Raw genomic sequence first — 20,353 nt, 5'->3', positions numbered from 1 at the left:
AATATAGGAGATAAAATATTTGCTGTAATATTTTTTTTTAACCAGAGCTGTAGGCGTAAGCACCTGCATTGGGAGATAAGTGCTGTGAAGAGTGACATTTATTTAACAAAAACTGATTATATGCATTTATTCATTGGTGCAACAGACAAAAACAAACTTCACTTTCACATATGGACCTTTCTGGTACATCATCAGTGACCCCCCCCCCCCTTTTTTTACCTGCACCCTATTTTGAGAAACCTGAAAAGCGGTGGGCAGAAAATCAATGACATTACCGGAAAAGATCCTATCTATTACAGCTGTGAATAGCTTCGTGTGTAGCTACTAGAGAAAAGCTTGGACTGATTCAAAAACTCTGGCCAATCCCAAGTCACATGACTCGAGCACCGGCAGGGATAGAGAGCGCAAAAGGGACGCAGAGCCTCGGTGTACACAAGCCTGCATACCACCAATCCTGCACCGCTATACGCCCAATTTCTTTTTAATTGAAACCTTTTACTCCCGCTCGGTGAGTACATTTTCCACTGCCATTTTCTTACGCATATTTTTGTCCTCTTTTTCTTCCTTCCTTGTCTTGGTGTTCCCGACACGGGGAAATGTTTTCTCGTTTTCTGCATGCAATGATTTAAATCTTGGATGCTGAGTGTTGGTGCTCCGGCGACATCCACTGAGAAATAGCCCCTACGTGCTTGCGGACGCTCTTGATATTTTTTTTTTCCTCTTCTCTCTCTTCCTCTTCTCTTCCCGAAGCAGCTTCCTTACGAACTCACTTGTTATAAAACCCACCTTTTGCTTATTTTCTGGCTATCATGGCTTGTTTTGGTGTTATTTTCGTTTTGGTGCTTTTCTCTGATCTTGCAGTGTTTCTCTGGTGTTCGAGGCTGTACGTCTCCGAGGGCGCAAAAATAACTGTTTTGATTTTCATCTTTGAGGATTTCGCTTTTCTTATAGGTGAGAAATGAAACTTTGCTGGAGTTTGTTTTGGCATTTTCTTTTTACTTCTTGAAGAAATGCTAACTTTTTTTTAATTCTAACGTTTTTTTAACAGAATACCTCGGAGTGTGCTGGATTTGTGTTGCTTTCAGGTCATGACATAGTAGATTTGTCTGTAAAACTGAGGAGAAACACGTTAACAACCAAGATACCACAATTAAAGTCAGTTTTCTCTTACATCCCGTTTCTTTGGAGGACAAATGACAGAAGGATTTTGCCCTCCAAAGTTGCCTTCCAGCAATTTGGAAATGTTAAAACAACTCTATGAATGCAAATCAATGCTGTGCAAAACAAAACAGATTCCTGCCAACCGAACCAGCCACAGCTGTGCTCCTCCGCCCTGTTTCTCTCACTGCACACACAAACCTCATTGCGTTTGGGATTGATAACCGGCGGACACAATCAGACATCACACAGAGGAGCTTGGAAACTTCAACTGGCTCAGTGAGTCAATGGACAGAGGAGGAGGAAAAGGGGCGTTCAGGGGGGTCTTCGGGCCCTGGCAAATTCTGCAGCAGTTCATTATGTAAATCAGGCTGATAGATTTGAGAAGTGGTTTGACCTTGACATACAGCCAGAACTCACCCACAAACCTGCAGGCGACAAATTCAGAAACGCACTACAGCCCTGAAATAAACAGACATAAAATATGAAATTATCCTTTTAAATGGCCTCTCTAGAATCCTTAAGCAAAGTTTGTGTTTGTACTCTGTCAAAAGAAAAGCTTTTAAAACTTTCACAGCTCAAGACAAGAACCTCCTTTCAGTCATCCTCGAAAGATATGGGTGAAGGCATTTGACAGTTATTCCAACCCTCAGACTCTGCAGGTCAGGGAACAGGTGGGGGAAGCCGAGCATGAAATGTGCTGCTACGCAAACAATACTTATCTCCCACTAGGGATGAAGTTGGAGACTGGATCTGGAATAGCCAGCCTATATATGCATGCACTGAATCACTATGAGCCTAGAGAGGAGAAGGAGGGAATAAAGTTTAGTGAGGCATTTCTGAACCGGTCAGTAATCTGTCTGTGTCCAGTGAAGGCCTGTCTTTACGTTTCTGCACCCATGGGTTCGATGATCATTGACCCTTAGCAGGTGTATGATGTGGGCTGCCTCAACGCTACGCACCGCAGAGTCTATCTTCTGTGAGATACGGATGAAAAACATTTTAGAGCTGCTCCAGCTTTCAGACTAGAGGTCAAAGAACAGATTAGGGGAGCTGCTTCTCCCTGTCTCTTTTTTATACACCTGCATGTGAAAGATAACCAAAGAGAAAAAACAGATGAGGGAGTCAGACAAACAAAAAAAAAAAGATGATGGCATACTCGTGTGGAAGACTGTGTTGTGGCAAAATGCATCAGAATTTATGAATACACAGATATGATACCCACTTTTACATTATGTATGTAGCGATATCCACTGTTCATTATTGCATCTATTCTTGGAGGCGTACATTACGATTCATGCGTGCATTAGTGATACTCAACACATGTTTCAGTAGTGTCGTTTGAGCCGCTGGAAAACAGCAGTTCGGATAAACAACAGCCTTTGTATGTCTATGCACCTGATCCTCAGTTGTGTTGTGAGACGTGCCATTAGCCTAGCAGTATCAGCATCTCAAAACCATGGCCAGCTCCTTTTATAGTCTATTCAAAGAGATAGCAGTTGATTTCAGCACCATGGACAGCTGCCAACACTTTATTACTCTGGCAGCTGGAGCGAGCTGATTCTTGCCTGGAAGTCTGAGTGTTTCTACTCAATAACCCCTGCCCTTTCCACCGCACACATCTTATTCTGAGCTATTTCAAGCTCTGTAACCCCATTCAAGAGGCTAAAAAGGGGATTCACCCTAGATAAGAAACAAAATGATAATGCATCTCAGCATTGGCTCCTGTATGATTTGGAAGTGTTGAAAAAAACTGTACTGAATATTTTTCACACCAAAACTGAAATATGGCTTATATTTTAAAGATTAAATATATAATATTAAACAGGTACTTGTGTAGTTTTGTACATACCAGTACAGTATTGCAGAAAACAGTGGCCCTAACTTTAAAACAAAGTTAAATAAATAGTTGGACACCAAAGTTTTACACACAGAGCTTTTGTGCGGTTGTATCATTTATTGCATTAGTATTGTATATGATTCCATTATATTTTCAGATTATTAAAGGCTCCCCTTTAAAATGCTATAATAAGAGGTTTCAACCTAGACAAATACAAAACATTGAACATTATGAACTTTACAGATGTAGTATTTATTGCAAGAATATTAGATTTTGTTATATTGCCATATTACAAAACAAAGATTCAAAGGGCTAAAAGAGGTTAATATGGTGCTTCTCTGTGTTTTAATCTAAAAAAGGTTAATTTATTCTTTTTCAACATAAACTGGAGCACACCTAATATTGTAAGGAGATATACAGGTACACAACTTACAAAATAATAAACAAACAAACAATAAATAAATAAACTGTTGCACAAGTGTTACACAAAGTGAGTGAACATTTTCACATGGCTTCAGTAAAAATTAAACATTAGTTTTACAAATGTATTATTACACATGAATATTTTATTGTGGTATATTGTCAGGGGTAAATGTTACAAAATGCCCTCATTGAAAACAATAAAAAAAGGTTTTAGTATAATGATTATCAATGTTAAAAACACAAGTGTACTGTAACAATATCCTCTATAGTGTTAAATAAATGCATTTAAAATGCCTTTGCAAAGAACACATTTGGACCATGGTGGCTGGTGTTGAAGGTGCCTTGAGCTTTTGTGGTTGTGCTGTGAGGGCATGTCAGAGGAGACAGGTTAGAAGTCACAGAGCTTTGTTGTTGTCCAAACACTATTAAAAGCCCATCACTCTGCCTCACTGTTATTGTTGCACATTACAATTAGTCCCACACACACTATCCTGTTGCTGTAAATACTCACCAGAGCACCAACTGTGTATTAATCCACTGCTTAAAATAGTCCAAAACAAATGCAAATTTACTCCTGTTTGTGTAATGTCTGCCAACATCTACAATGCCCAGCTGTTTTAGGGAAATATCTTGCCACTTTTTTTTTTTTTTTTTGGGAAAGACTTATGTCTCTGATTGGAACCAATGGCTTTGGAGCTGAGGACCATGTCCTGTGTGGATAGACTAATGCATTGCTGATTTTGGTCTTTTTATGGGATTTGCTCGACAATAACAAAAATATTGAGTTTTGGCAGCTGTATCCTATAGTTTAATCTTAAAAACAACACACAAGAAGACACACAATTGGAGAGACATGCAGTATGCAACAGGTGGATTGTGTTTTGTCAACCACAAGTGAATATATGGCCACATATTTACCTCTCTGGCGCAGCACCAGCAAAAGAATTAAAACTATGTATTATTCATACAACAAATGGCACTATTGTATTATATTGCATTATACTATCAGGTGTTTTGAAATGCCTGTGAACAAATATAGAAACTAGGGAGCCAAAGGAGGAAACCAGAACCTGCCTTTGTTTTTATTTATTTATTTATTTTCTGGTCAAATGAGCATAATTTACTGCTCTTGCCATAACATATATTCACACTGCTGTCACTGCGCCTACAAATCTGGTACTTATCCACTATATAATACACTGAGAACATTACCAGCTTGTAATGTTCTATAGCATTCTAGGGCCCATTTTTCTAGTTAAATTGCAAATTATTCTTGAAATGAATTCTAATCAGGTCTTAGTCATGTTGTTTCTTAGCATTCATAGTGTGGAAACGTGATGCCATAAATATCCGGCTTGGCCTCTTGCATATTTTTTTAGTCACCGTATCAGTGTAGATTGTGTGAATACTCTCTTGTGTTTCACCTTTGACCTTTCACACTCACTGTCAAACTGCCCCAAATCAATTCCTTAATACTTACTGGTGCGCTCTAATTTAGAGCCTTCTGGCACCATATAGCAGGAACATATTTTGTTATCAGCTAATTACTCACAGCTCTAGTGACCCAGTTACTTTAGCCTGGTGGAGCGGAAGCTATATTTGGCAGTCACACAAGAGGAGAATTAAGGAAATGGAGAAATATGTCCGTGCCAAGAGATATGGGAAAGCATGGCATATGTTCACATGCCCTTGAGCAGGGATGTGGATTCCCCTGCTACAACACCAGGTGGAGTCTTTTTTTTCTCCTATTTTTCCCTTCAAATACATAAAGTGATGTAGGAGTAATTCTTAGTTTTGAGTGTGAGAGTGGGAAGGTCTCCAAGTAAAATAAAAAAAATACATCTTTAAAAGCACTCAGATGGTAACAGCATGATACATAGTGATGCAATAGAGAATTTCTGAATCAAAATAGTTGGCTCAGGCTGCTGGTAAAACAGAAAACAGGGTAAATATATTCCCTGTGGAATCAACAAAGCAACATTTAAGGACGTTTTCACCATCAAAGTGACCCAAAAAGTTGCTCTGCGTATCCCTTCTGAAACTGTTTACAAACGCTAACACAGCAAGTAACTTGAAGTTGTCCAAATGATTCACACTGACCTCAAAGATCATGTTTCTGATATGTAAGAAAAGCACACACAATTACCCCGATTTTAGAGATAATCAGCCCTGTTGTTTATTATAAGATGGAGGATAAAATGTCATCCAGAGATATGGCTTCATCACATCTCACTGTATAGGTCATGCTGCACTTTTATCTTTCTGCTGTCATTGCTGGTTGAGGCTATAGGTTGCTTGAATCAGATTATGATGCAACTCATTTTAGGTGTGTGTTAGTCTGCCCTCAGTCACCATGCTTCAGAGATCCTTCATAAATTCACATAGGAGGAAAAGAGGAGAGATAAAGCTGATGGAAATTGTAATGTATTTTCTTTACAGGCCCTCTCCGTAGTCATGCTCTCAAACAGTGAAGCATAGCCTTACAGTTCAAAATCTCAGTTCATTAAAGGTATGAAAAATATGTAAATGATAAAAGGCTGATAGAATGGTAATATAAAAGGAGTCACAGTAATAATTTATAAGCTAGCACTTCCTACCTACCGCATGATGTATGCCTATATTTTTCCATCTTTGATATTTTGGTCTGAGGCCCAGTTTTAAGCTCCTTGAAGATGATTGGCATTGCAAATGCCATTTTTCCTCCTTCCTTTTGAGACGTCTCCCATTCTCTCATTCAATCTCACCTCCTTTTATTTCCCTCTCTCTGCTTCTATATCTCCTTTTGTTGCCATTTCCCCCACTTCTTTCCCAGTCTCTTCTTCAATTCAAACTCAAGACAGGTATTATGCAGGAGGTAATGGGCTGTAGGAACGGAGAAAAAATAAATGTAGTGCATGACAGTCATCCTTCCTTGTTAACAGCAAGACTGTTTCAAAGAAATTCGTAAACAGGACTTAAAACTCAATATATGTGGCCTATCACAGGCTCATCTTTATCGTCTTTGCACGGTTAGCCAGTATTTACTGTACAAGTCCTGCAGGAGAGATTAGATTGCTCTGGGCTCCTCTGGGCTGGGAACAGAATGGCCCAGCAAGGACCTCTATTCATTAAGCCCTTAATTGCTAATTGAGGTCTTTGAATGATTCAGCAATAGCTGCTGCTGTTGGGGCATTAGCTGAGTAATTTATGGCTGCAAGGGAATAGGAAAAAAAAATGAATGAGGGCGAGAAAGTGTTATTAAAAAGGACATTGGTGGCCGCACAGCATTATTATTACACAACCACCTCATGTTAATTCTCAAAAGTACAAAGTACAATGCTCTTTTTTTATAGCAAATTCATTATATTATGATTAAATATCATTTAGCCATTGACTCCCCACTTGGCATGCAATTTTAATTGACTTTTTTGTTGAGTATATTATTTTGTTCTACATTTATAATTATATTTCTTTGTCTGCAAGGCACAATTATGAAATGGTAGCAGTTATGTCAGCTACAATCAGTATCATTACTTTAAAATCTAACAGTAACAAAAGCTGGTCTGTCAGTGAGTGACTTTTTTTTTTTGCATCATGTTCAGCAGTATTTTGATACGTTCTCACAGCAGAAGAAGAAAAATAACCAATACCTGCAGTGCAGTGTTAGATTGGCATTGAAGCCTGTAAAATCAAAATTCTGTTGTTTTTCCACTTCAGATTTTATTCTGATTGAACAATGAGGTTGTAATTGTTTTGTTATTGAGATGTAGGGGTGCTGCTAGGTTGATGTTTTACCTTTGGACCAGCTATGCTAGCCGTTTAAGCACTGTTTCCAGCTTTTTCGCTAAGCTAATGCTCTCCTGGCAACAGCTTCATGCAGACAACATGAGAATGCAATCAATGTACTCAGCAGTCTTTCAGCAATAAACTGAGGTATGACACAACCACTTCGAGTTAAGTCTGAAGAATCTGTACAATGCTCCTGGTTATGGCTGATTAACATTAATATGAGTTATTGTAATATTTTTTTCATTAAGCATATTATTTTGACTTTGTGTGAGTTCTACAATTGCAGTCATGTTTTTTTTATGTGTATGATGGACAGCTGGAAAATTGTAGCCGCCTGGTCACCTACAATCATTATCCTCCACATAAAACCTCCCAGTGGCTCTGTTATGGAGTGATGTTTAGCTCTATTTTCAGCCTTTATATTATTCACAGGACCATTCTGATAAATCTCCACATTTTATGCTGCATATGTTCTCACAAAATAGCAGAAAGAGGAAAAATAAACCACTGCAGCATAGTTCATAAATTTAGACAGTATAAAAATGTAATTACATTTCAGTTCACATTTATTCCCTTGTAATGCATCTGGCTGTCATTCAAAAGAATGAGGCAAAAAGAAAAAAATGGTTTATTATAGACCTATGTTTCATTTTCTTATACAGGCATATTTTGCCAGGGAGGCACTGAAAGTTGAGGCTTAGTTCGAAAAATGTCTGTCTCTCGAGTGTGATAAGGCAGAAGGTGACATGTGTTGCTGTCTCTCCGTAGGCAGGCTATGAAGATGTCTACAAATTAAATTCAGCCTGATTCTCCTCTCTTGATGACAGCCCTAGGTTAGATCCTTTCAATGTACACTGTCAGCTCGCTAAAGATAAAATGCTGCAATGCAACATCCAGTTAGTGTGGCCTGAATGCATTCTTCACATCCCATATGTATTTGTCATATCGGATGAGGAGTTTTCATCTTTTCTTCTCAGACAGGAGCGTGTGTCAGTGAGGAGAGATCAGGGAGAGAGGAAGTGCTAAAATGATTACTTTCACCAGTTCCCCGCTTCTTTATCTCCAGAGAATTCTGACTCTGAAGCTCTTGACAGTTGGTGTGAAAGGACCAAAGAGGATCCATGAAATACTTACACTTGGAACCACGTTAGGATGCTGCAGAAGCCCTGTGAAAAAAAAAAAAAAACATCACTGTCAAGCACTCACTTCCCTGTTGTAAGGAAGACTTTTAAGAGACAAACACGCAGTGTTTGCATGGAAAAACATGCCAGTGCAGAGTTGGGATGTGTTCACAGCTTTACTGCTGTATGAAGATGTTATTTAGCATTAATTTCTGGAGCTTTAAGCATGCCAAAATGAATCCATACCCATCTCTCTCTTCCTGTTTTGCCCACCAGGCTGCTTTGAATTTGGGTTTTCTGGCCTGGGATGTTTCCACCAGCGTTTGCCAGCACTTTTTCCACATGCTTCTTCTTAAAAGGCTTTGAGGGTCTTAGAAACTCATGAATATTGTAAAAGAGTCATCTTTGAAGTCTCTTCTTCCATATCGAATGAGCTAGTGGAATAATGTAAAACCCTTTTTCCTGTGATCATTTCAATTAAAAACATGTAATTAAGGGCAGTTGACAAAATAATGCTGAGCCACTCTAGGATGAAAATCTAAGGAGATGAATGACAGACTTAAAGTTTTAGTTTGTCTTTATTAAACAGACCTTTGGCTTCCTGTAGTTATATTTTTGTACAGATGCAGCTTGCGGTTATTCAGCACATCAGTTCACTGACTATTTAGTGCTGTCAGCTTCTGATAGAAGTTCGACAAGTTTACAGACTTTGTATGAACCCACTAACCATGAGTTGAGGTAATGTCTTGTGCCCATAAACAAGTGAGAAACAGAGACACAAACAGTTAAGGAGCAATTTACTTTTTCTTTCTGGTCCATAGCTCCTTTTCTTTGTGATGACACTGTGCCCTGAAGCACTAATCCTAGATGACTGCAGTTAATCGTTACGTCTGACCAGCTATTCACATGATCACTTGAGAATTTCTCTTAAAGGTTACCTGTAAGGGTTTCTTGATAAACGTTTCTTATTCTTCATTTTCACAGAAGATCTTTTATAGTCTTAGCTCTTTGGAGTGTTCTCCAGTGTAATGCTTAGAAGTCTGACAAACAGAAGCTCAGTCTGCTAACCTGCTGAGTGGCTCTTTTGGGCCTTTGTTTTTTTCTTTTACAGCCACACTTTTACTAACCCTACAATACAATACATATGGGCCACAACTCACCACAACAAAGTATGATGATACCTATAAAATAACTTGTTTTTTATTAACTTCACCTTGTTCATTCAGGCATTTCTACTAGTATTTAATTGCTTTCAGCACCGTACCCCAGCTCAGCATGGGCTTAACTAGGAAAGTCACATTTTCTAAGGTTAAGTCTATTTTAAACAATGTGCTCTTGCTTAATTAACCATCTAATGGTCTACCTCTGTACATTTGCCTTAAAGTGGCCATTTGAATACACTCCATATCCATCAGTCACTTAGTGGGCTGAATTATGCACTGGGGCTGTGAGGCTGTTCAGTGGTAGAGAGATGGTGTAAATGGGATTTGATTTGATTGGATTGGAGAATTTTTAATCCCTTACTCTGTTGATAATTACGTTAATGCGGGAAAACTCAATGACAGTGCTGGGAGAAAAAAATCTTCCATTTTGTGTGTACAAGGAGATGTTTTTTTAAAAACCACTGAGGAGATTCAGAACGGGTTTTGTGTGGGTGGGGGCAAGGGATGGAAGTAAGTAAGGAGGATAGATGGGGGGGAAATTGTGATGTTATGTGTGCAGGCCTGCCTCTCCATTTCCAAGGGTGTGAAATTTAGACACCTATTAGATATTTTTAGACACCAGTAGATATTATTACTTCTTTCCATTTTTATCTACAGTTACTTCTACTTCTATTCAGGGGGCTGTAGATTTGAGCTACAGCAATAAAACATATAGAGACTGATGTACATTCACAAGTAGAGTCTCCTGTTCCCCTGATCTGCATGTCTTTGGACCAAAATAAGAAACTAGAATAGAATGGAAATAATTTGTTGATTAAAGAATTGGATGATGATAATTTTGAAAATTGATTGTTTTTTCAAGTAAACGGTTTTCTTCTTCTCTCTCTCTCTCACCAGTTCCTTTTCACCATTAGGGCATCAAATTTAAAAATCCACCTGGATTTTGTTTGCGGCCTTTTTCAGTCACTGTCTGTTCAATGACATGCATGATGTTCAGCAAATGCCATTGTAAGATTTTTAATCCTGATGGCATCTTTAGAGGCAGTCTGTCATTTAGGCATCTCTTTGTGTTTGTAGAAATATTTACAGGAAAAAAACCCAAACCCAAAGTGAAACCTTCAAAATTAATTTTTTTCCAACCAGAAATACAAACTATTTTTTAGAAAATCCTCACATGCTGTAATTCAGCATGTAATACAGATCTCTTCATTCTTGTGTACACTGTTGGATAGTTTAATCTCTAACAAAGCATCATATTTTAAAAGCTTCTCCGTTGTTTGTATGTAACATCTTAATTTGTGAAGTATCTAGTAACTCCAGCTGTCAGATAAATATGGTGAAATAAAAAAACAATGTTTACTGCTGAACTGCAGTGGAGTGAAAATTAAAAACTGGAAATACTCGTACAAATACCTTCAACTATACTTAGTTAGTTACCTTCCACCACCATGAGATTCACGACTGCCTGAATGTTTTCTGTTTTTATAGTCTCATAAGAATCTCTCCTGTGATAATGCAGTTTGTGGAATCTGGGTTAAAAACCTGCACACACTCACAAACAAACACAAACAAGAGAAGAAACAACCTGAGAGTTTCCTTCTTTCATCTTTGGGTGGATGTGCCACCTTCCTCTGCAGTGCTGTGGTGACACTTTCTGATCCCCCCAGGAAACTGTAGCATTATGGGAGCAAACAGTCCAGGCTGCACGGGGCATAAAAATCTCACAAAGGACTGGTGATGTTTACAAAAAGATTGCTGCAGGGCTCATTGGAGATGATTTGAGAAGCCTGCAGGCAAATATATTTGAAGTGTCCGGTTAAATCTGCCTTCCTCTCTCTTGACCTGTTTTTTTTATTTGAAAGTAATGAAACTGTCATTGATGTATGAAAGACCTGTAGTGGATGAGGAATTCAGATCCTTTACTTCAGTAAACGTACCAGCAGACATGCAACAATGTAAAAGTACTTCAGTTTTGCTTTTTAAACCCTAAGTTCATTAGTATTATAGCAACATCAAAATAGAATTAAAGTCTCTAAAGTAAATGTACTTAAAGACTTCATAAATACTGATACATCAATGTGAAAATCCTATTTTACTGTTGTATCTGGCTGATGGGGAGATAATTTGAACTGTGGTTTCCAGCCTGTCCAGGTGATACCAGATAAGCATGAGGGGGCTTGAGATAATTAATGAAAGAGGAAAGGAGACAAACTGTGTTGCTACACAAATCATTAATTAATCATTTTTATACTTTGCTCTTTTGTGAAATATTTTTACTTCTTTGCTTCTGAGGAGTTATTCAAAAGAAACCATTGAAGTCATTTCCTCACAGACCTTTAAAACATGTCAAATTGCACACAGTTTTGTTGTAAAGGAGCCAGACAGGCTGGTATTCACTGTTTACATCTTCAGAAGTTGTTATATTTAAGTTTATTGTGTTTTTTTTTTTTTTTTTTTTTTTACAGGAAATTGTATCTAAATATTATAGTTGTAAATGCTGTGTAAGGTAGACCTCTATATATTTCCCTGTTAAATGTAGTGTAGAAGAAGCAGGTAGCAGTTACTGTAAATCCTGAAGCACAAGTATCTCACAGTTGTACTTACTATAGTGCCCATCATTTCCTGGAGATTAAGTGTGAAGACATTGCACATGAAGTTTAAAAAAGAAAAAAAAAAACACTGGTGAAGGAGTGAGTGAGGATACTTCAGTGTGTTGTGCTATTTTCAAACGTGGGAACACAGTTTCTCATATAGTGAGATTTGTCAGATTCACACATCTGATTCGCTGCCTCTATGTCTCATCCCCTGCAGACAGCAATCTGTCTCAGCCTCCATGTTCCTTCGACCTCGCTGAAGGTAAACGTGGGCTCTGAATGCAGAGTCCACATGAAGCCAACTGCAAGTAATGCAGTAGAGCCGAGATCATTAGTTGAGACAAATAGTTAAATAGTTGTTCTTAATTGTAACTTTCTAGTCCTCTGTGATAGTAAATGTAATTCTGTAACTTTTAGCAAGTTAGTTGGGTATAAACAGAAATTTAGAGTATAGCTGGAAACTGTTAGTTATACTATGATTAACCAATAAGTTAATCAACAGAGGGCAGCCATTTTAGTAATTGATTAATCATCGTGAGTTGTTTTTACCAAAAGAAAATCCCCTCTCTAGTAATTCTCTAGTGTACAGATTTTCAGCTTTTTTCTGTTTTAGATAAATAGTAGGGACATTTTTCACTATTTAAGTTTTATACAAAGACCAAAGATGAATCAAAAAATAATCATTAGTCACATTTCTTACTTGAGAATATCCAACTTTGGACACATTTCACTATTTTATGGACTAAATAATCAATTGATTTATCAGGAAAGTCACTGGCAGATTGTTAGTAGCTGTTTTAAATGATTAAGGGCTTTGTGTCTGTTTTTAAACATCTGTAAAAATTGATCCCATAACCAGGTAAATGCATTTATCTTCAAAAGGGCTTTTAGAAAAATTGTTTTTCTTTTCTCTAACCATCCAGTGGGATTTATAGAAACAATGGATGGAATTTTCTCAACCCATATGAAGCCCAGCAGTTATCAGTTTTCATCTGAGGCGAGTGTTTACATCCTATTAGTGTGCAGTGTTTGGTTTTCTCTGTGTAACCTCCACACTCTAACCTTCCTGGCCTTCTGAGCAGTGTGAATGTGTGTTTCCCAGCAGGCAGTGCTGCAGGACGACTAGGATGACTGGGAAGACCCAGACCAGCAACGTGACCAACAAGAATGACCCACGCTCCCTCAACTCCCGCGTCTTCATCGGCAACCTCAACACAGCCGTTGTAACCAAGGCCGACATTGAGGCCATCTTCGCCAAATATGGGAAGATTGTGGGCTGTTCGGTGCACAAAGGCTACGCCTTTGTTCAGTACGCCAGCGAAAGGAACGCCAGGGCAGCTGTGGCCGGAGAGAACACCAGGGTCATCGCTGGACAATCTCTAGGTAATTATGATCAAAGATCCATTATCTTGTGTTTTATGTACTGGTAAGACTTTAGATTACAGCCCTCAAACTACAGTGGAAATACTGTGAACACATTGGAAACTGCCCACTCAGGGTTTGAGAGTTGAACAAGCCCAATGCCCTAAACTTAGACTGCTGGGTAATTATGATATGACCCGACATAAAGGTTCTTCTAAGGTCTCTATCACTTTTAAATGTCAAATTGATCCTACATTGGATGTATACAAATTAGTGGTAGAAAGTAATATTTACTCTAGTGCTGTACTTATTTGAGTACTTTCATTTATGCTTCTACTGAACATAGTCTTAGCAGGAAATATTACGCTTTTTTATGTCCCTGCATTTGTTTGTTTACAGAGGTCTTGATTTTACAGACAAATCATCTAATGACTCATTTCATGAAATATGATCATCAAACTATCCAAAAGTATAAAAAGTAGTTGGACCAACTTTGGACCATTTGAGTATTGCTGACATGTTAATGTGTAATGTGTATTTTTACTTCTGAAGGTTTACATTTTGTTGGCTCTGTATACTTTTACTTTGATTGCAGAAATTTTACTTGTATTTTATAGTGTGGAATTACTACTTTTTACTCAAATAAATGACCTGGATATTTATTCCCCCTGTAAAAAAAAAAAAGCATTAGTGTTACAGCATTTTATCAGCATTGTAAAAACATTCACATACCTGTTTTTATGGGTAAAAATATAGATACATCTTTCCTCCCAGGATCTGCCTGATGTTTTGTTCCCAACAATAAAATAAATCTTGCCACAACTAATTTCTGGGCAATATTAATGCTGTCTTGTTACTTAGTAATACTATTACTGTACTATGAAATGTATTGTAAAAATTTTAAAAATACTTATGACATTATTTACTTCTAAACTCCCTTGGCCCTTCATTCCAAATCATTGTCCCTGTATACGTCTCCATTAAATATGGAAACAACACTAATTTACAGGCTGTAATCTATAGTGTTACTGTGATACCCATAAACGTTTCACCTGAACACACAGAGAAATATACATGTTTGTTTCTTTTAAACAAATGTCATTCATTAACTTTAATGATAAGCCTAGAGCATTTTACAAAATCCTATTATAAAGCATTTGTCCACACAAAACACAAAATTTACTGCAAAAGCAATAAAAACAAAAGAACAAAATATAAAAGCAAGATAAGAGTCATAAAACAGCAGTCAGTACCAATAATAAAAGATCATCATAAAAAGTCCAAATGAAATGACTAAGATTGGAAATAAGATACAAATTTAGTCAGTGTGAGAACTTCAGAAATATTATTTCAACCTTCTGTAGCCAAGTTTCTTAAGTCTAACTAATCAATATTGCCTTAACACCACTAGTTACCATCTGCCTCATACTGTGAATTTGATCAGTGTAACCTTAAAATATCTCTGAAATAGAGAAGTGTGGCCAGTGTGAAGATGCTAAGATACAGAATCCATTTTTAGGCTGCAGTGAGGATGCGAGGCAAGCTTGAGCATAAAGATAAGACTGAAAAAATAAAAATGCGGAGAAAGTGGGACGACAGACAGCAACACAGAGGAAACATTCAGAGCCCAGTCCTCATGGGTGTTCAGTGGATCCCTGTAAATCTTCCTTATATTACTTATTGATTAGTTCACAGCTTCCTCCATGGAAAATAAAAGTCCTCCACAAGCCCTGCTCTCTCATTAAGTATGAATAAGGGCACTGCAGGGTCAGATCCACCCTACGTTTTTCCCAGTTTCATGCACCTTTGGTTGTTGTGTTCAAAATAAATAAGCATAAGGAAAATAAGTTTTCCTTAATTTTGTACAAAGCACATTTACCCCAGTGTAAACAATGTGTTTCGATACAAGTGATGATCGGAAATTGTGGTTAGAGTTAAATTACTGATAAAACCTGTTTGTTTTGATTCATAGGACCTAACTGCTAACGAGAATGAATTCAGATGTCCTGTCTGTTTTGTGCAGTTTGCATCATTGCACCCACTTAAAGAAGCTCCTGTTATTATTTTACACTGACAAACCTCAACACAGTTATGTTTCCTGAGAGACTCCACAGCTATGCAGCTGTGTTTCCCAAGAGAAAGGAAGGTATAATGAGAGCGTCTAGCTGAGAAGATCTCAGGTAAACATGTGCCTCCTGAACAAACGCAGTGAGAGCTAAATTCATATAGAGCACGGCTTCATAAAGTAGCCGGAGTAAAATATTGCTTTGCATAGTGTGATGTATTGCAGCTGTACTGGCTGCTCTTCACAGTGTGTGTCCACAGACACAATAGCGTCTGTGAACACACACATATACACACAATAAATTCAGTATATTAACAGTGCACTGTATGTGTCAGAGGTACTGTAGGTGCCTACAGGAATGTCTGCTTTGGAAATCATCTTTTCTCCCTTTATTCTACTCCCCCCAGTGAAACTTAACCCTTAACACATCATCTTTTAAACATGAATGCATTTGATTAGGCTCTGGAACTGTATTGCCAGAGGTGTGAACAGTCTGTACAAGATATGAATTCTTAAAATGTTTGGACCGTATTGCTCTGTTATTAAATTACCAAGAGTTAAAGTGACTTTAGGGATAGTTATGTGAAGGTGTGACATGGAACAGGATGGTCATAAGGTCAGAGTCATACCTGTGATGTCCTGAATACCCAGCAAGCAGTTGGGTGTCACACGCTTGAGTAGATTTAATAGTCACAAGACACTGAAGCTGCAGCGATTGCTTTACTCTGTTTAATTCCTTTGGACATGACTGGATTGAACACAAAGACTTTTAAGTATTCAGTGCAGACACACTGGTAGTGGGGCTTGAGACAACAGCTGTTTAGATCTGAAAAATCTGCTAGTGAAAAGTACACATTGGATAGTTCACATTGGATAGTTCATACCAATTCAGCATTTCTGAAATGATATGTAAGGTAAAATGCGTCAATAGATGTGTTGGTTCAAGGTTTATTTTTTGTAATCATTGCTTAGGTTGATCATATCTGCTTTCCCACCATCTTTACTTCATACTGTGCAACAGCCTTTGATTCTCACTGGTGTCTGGTTTGGTCTTTGAGCGCCTCTCTGTGGCTGAAGCACTTATTGCAGAATAACATTAAATCCAAGGTATTTCAACATCTTGATTCATGATATACGATAGAAAAAGCTGATGTATTCTTTAATAAATGATTTAAAAATTAGTGTGATGCTTTGAACAATGTGTGGACAGTTCTGAGTTTGAGACATTTGTGAAAATTTTCTGTATTTCACATAATTTTTTTGCAAGTGTAGTTGTCAAAACCCTAATCTCAAGAAATCAGTACATAAAAACATTTTTCAGATAGCTTTATCTTTCTTTTTATACAGCACATTTAAAAACAGTTAAGTTTTTCACAATATTAAAATATAAGAACACATTATTGTACATAAAGTCAATAGAGAAATAAAGAGGGCTGATTTAATTTGATCTGTTAATTTGGTTATAACATATTAAAATTGCCCTTTTTACTCCACAGTGTCAATTGGTTGTTCTACCAGCCAGTGTCTTTGGTGTCTTCGCTCATGCATTCATGAATTTTCCATGTGCTTGAACACTAGATGGTGCTGAGAGAGTAGCAGTGAGGACGACAACACGAAAACTGGGACATTTTATGCTGTCCCTCAGCATGTATGATTCATTTGTATCCTCACACACACATGCTCAAATAACCTGCACAGAATATTTAACTGTCTTTTTTTTTTCTATTTTATGCTACTAATAGAAAACATTTAATGATTACTTTGTAATGTCTGTAGTAGTTTTAATCAATTTGTAACCCGATGACATGTGAGGAGACAGTAAATGTGGTTAAAATCTATATGTTTTAAAATTAACTTAGAATAACCATTTAGACTAAAATCCTGAAGCACAAGCACACAGACGTTTTACTGCTCGTGTTACTTCTCATGTTAAAAAAGTAGAAAACGTTTTTAAATATGTCTTCAGAGTATGTCAATGTGAGACAATGCGAGAACATTAACATTTATTTTGCAAGCATGAATCCTTAACACGCAGCTCTGTCTTTCATGAGATTTTAGTTTCTTGTCTTTCCTTACAAGGAACAAAGGCGCTGGGTGGCTATTAAGACATCAAACTGTGCACAAGGCAGCTGCAAACCTCGTGTCAGTGTAATTAGATATTACAATTACAAGGCTTCATCTACAACAGAGCCCAAACACTGCAACAGCTGGGGAATCAGTAGATTGCTTCCCCCAGTGGGCACTCAGCTTCTTCAAGCTGTCCACAGCCTGTCCACTTTAAATTAAATTTTAAAAACCAATGGATAGGAGACAGTGGCAATAGGAACCTGAAAGTAGGATGTATTTTGTAAGAGAAATCTTAAATATCAAACAGGAGCCCCTCATTCTCTCGATTAGGTTTGTTTGTTTGTTAATTTGCTGGAAATGTCTGTTGATTTCCAGTCGTACTGTGTGTAACTCTGTTTAACAGGCTCATAAAGCAAGCCTTTTTTTTAATTCTGTGAATTTCTCACTTTAATTATGTGTTATCACATAATGTATCTATCAGCAAGTACATATTTTATTCCATGCACCATAAATCCCTATTTTTTTATGTATTCACATTATTTATGTGGGATTATTTTTTAATCACATCACCATGCCAGTAAAGTTTTGTTGAATTGAGAAAAGCGTCTTTCTATATAAAGAAAAGACGTGCATTGCTCATTAAATAGTTTTGCAGAGACAATACAGTCTGATAGACTGGTGATCTGTCCAGTGGGTACCCTGCCTCTCACCCAGTGTCAGATGGGATTGACTCCAGCCCCCTGAGACCCTAGATGTACCAGGATAAGCTGTAGATGATGGATGGATAGGACATTACAGGAACAATCAATGCACCCGATGTAATGAGCATAGTTAGTACACTATGTCCTCTACTGTTGTACATGATGCGTAGCCATAGAAAATAACAAAATAAATGGATACAATAGTTTAAGGATAAAAACAAGACACAGGTAACAGACAAAATATACTGTGCATGTGAACATTTACTACTACTAGGAGTAATAAATCATTTTATAAGTACAAGCTGGACTCACATTCAGTATTTTGTGTCTTTCAGCTTGTTGTTTTGGTTTTCTGGCCCATAGCTGAGCTGAGCACTGTGAGGCAATTAGAATCCTGAAGAGTCAATATTTGTTTGACATGGCCTTATACATATGGCAGGTGAAAAGACACATGACTATATTAAGATACTTTAAATACAACTTGGAAACAAGTAGTCAAATAACTGATTAGTCAATCAACTGAAAATTATTCAGCAACTATTTTGAGCTAAAACTTTTCCTGGTTCTAGCTCCTCAGATAGAAATACTTTTTGTTTTTCTTAGTGTTCAAATTAGTTGGTCAAAGATATTTGAAGATGTTTCCAGGTGCTGTGGTAACTTGTTAATTCAGAAAATAATTGATATATTGTCAAATGGAATCGATCAATCAATCAACACATTTGAAAACACAGTTGTCCAAAGTCTTTTACAATGTATAAAAAAAAGAAAAAAAAACATTTAACAAATGAACACGAGATGAATTCTTGCTAAGTGCCTGAGCTAAAGGCCAAACTGAAAAAAAAAAATTTTTATAGTTTTAAATGCACCGAGATCCTTAGTTAATCAAACTTGAAGGGGTAGAAAGTTGAAGTTGTTGAAATTGGAGCAGCGGCATTGTGGACTAACAGAAGCCTGGAGATAGAGGATTAGGTAACTCCAGCATAGAGGTCATTGCAGTAGTCTAAATGAGACATGACAAAGGCATGAATAACTTTCTCACGATCAGCCTGAGAGAAAAGCAGCTTATCCTAGTAGATGCAGGACGTAAAAGCAGGACTTCACGAGTGAGTTAATGTGCTTGTCAAAGTCAGAATCAAAAAGTACACCTGAATTTCTGACTGCAGTGTCAAAGTTAAAATCCAAATGGTTTTGCGTAGTTTTGTGTTGTTATGTACCATTATCCTAAAAGAACATTGTCTCGTTTCGCTATTGTGAAGGTGCAATGTGTAACGTGAAAGATTTAGTGCCAGTGTTTGGTTTGTCCATTTTGGGCTACTGTGAAAACATGGCTTCCTCAGTGAAAGGAGACCTGCTCCCTATGTAGATTAAAATGGTTCATTCTAAAAATTAAGAAAATGTGCCAATTGGCATTTCCAGTGATTACACACCAATGACAACATATTTGTGGATACTATATTCCATTTCTGCTAAAAGATTGCTCTAAATATTACACATTTTAGTTTTAAAGTGTACATGAGAATTCAAATCTAGCCAGCTACCTGTTTATGATTTTATAGGCAGATTTTAGTGCAACAAACCTTGCCTAAATGTAAAAAGTTATATTGTTAACACTTTGTTGAATCTGTCGTTGTATTTTCTTGAACAATTATCGTAGGTTTTGTGCTCCTCCTGCTTCAAATTAAAATTTGCATTGCATTTAAGGGGAGAGAAGGACTTTGTGGAAGTTACATTTTCATAATCGTCTAATTTCTCAGCGCCTTATCTGTGCGACACAGAAGCAAAAGGGGGATTTTTGGTTGAACCTGCGCGCCTGCTGTTGGAGCTGAGTGGAGCAGCTGGGGTGAGAGTTCCCCCTGGAATAGTCTGACAAATGGTACAGTCTGAGGCGCCTCGGCTCTGAGTCTGGAGCTGGAAGTGCGCCGGCAGTCTGTCTATTTCTGGGAGACAGGAAGAGAAAGAGAGATAACACAGACAGAAAGGGAAGCAAAGTCGCCTCAACCACAGCAGAAACAGCGCCCGTCTTGTCCGGCTCGACATGACCATGTACAAAGGCAGGCGTCGCAACCAGAGATGTGAGTAGCCTTGTATGAG

The 20,353-nt window shown here is 37.6% G+C and overlaps 1 protein-coding gene across 1 annotated transcript in view; it reads left to right on the top strand.

Annotated features, from left to right (window-relative positions):
- Positions 1-20,353, top strand: part of LOC113134765 (RNA-binding Raly-like protein) — a 52,199-nt gene that overhangs the window by 15,991 nt on the left and 15,855 nt on the right. Inside the window, exon 2 of the mRNA XM_026314273.1 lies at positions 13,173-13,450. Coding sequence (XP_026170058.1) covers positions 13,195-13,450 — 256 coding nt within the window. The 5' untranslated portion in view covers positions 13,173-13,194. The remainder of the gene's footprint in view (positions 1-13,172; positions 13,451-20,353) is intronic.

This window comes from Mastacembelus armatus, chromosome 17 (assembly GCF_900324485.2).
Source record: "Mastacembelus armatus chromosome 17, fMasArm1.2, whole genome shotgun sequence".
NCBI lineage: Eukaryota > Metazoa > Chordata > Actinopteri > Synbranchiformes > Mastacembelidae > Mastacembelus > Mastacembelus armatus.
The sequence above is the reverse complement of the archived record's forward strand: the minus strand, read 5'-3'. Positions and strand labels throughout refer to the sequence as shown.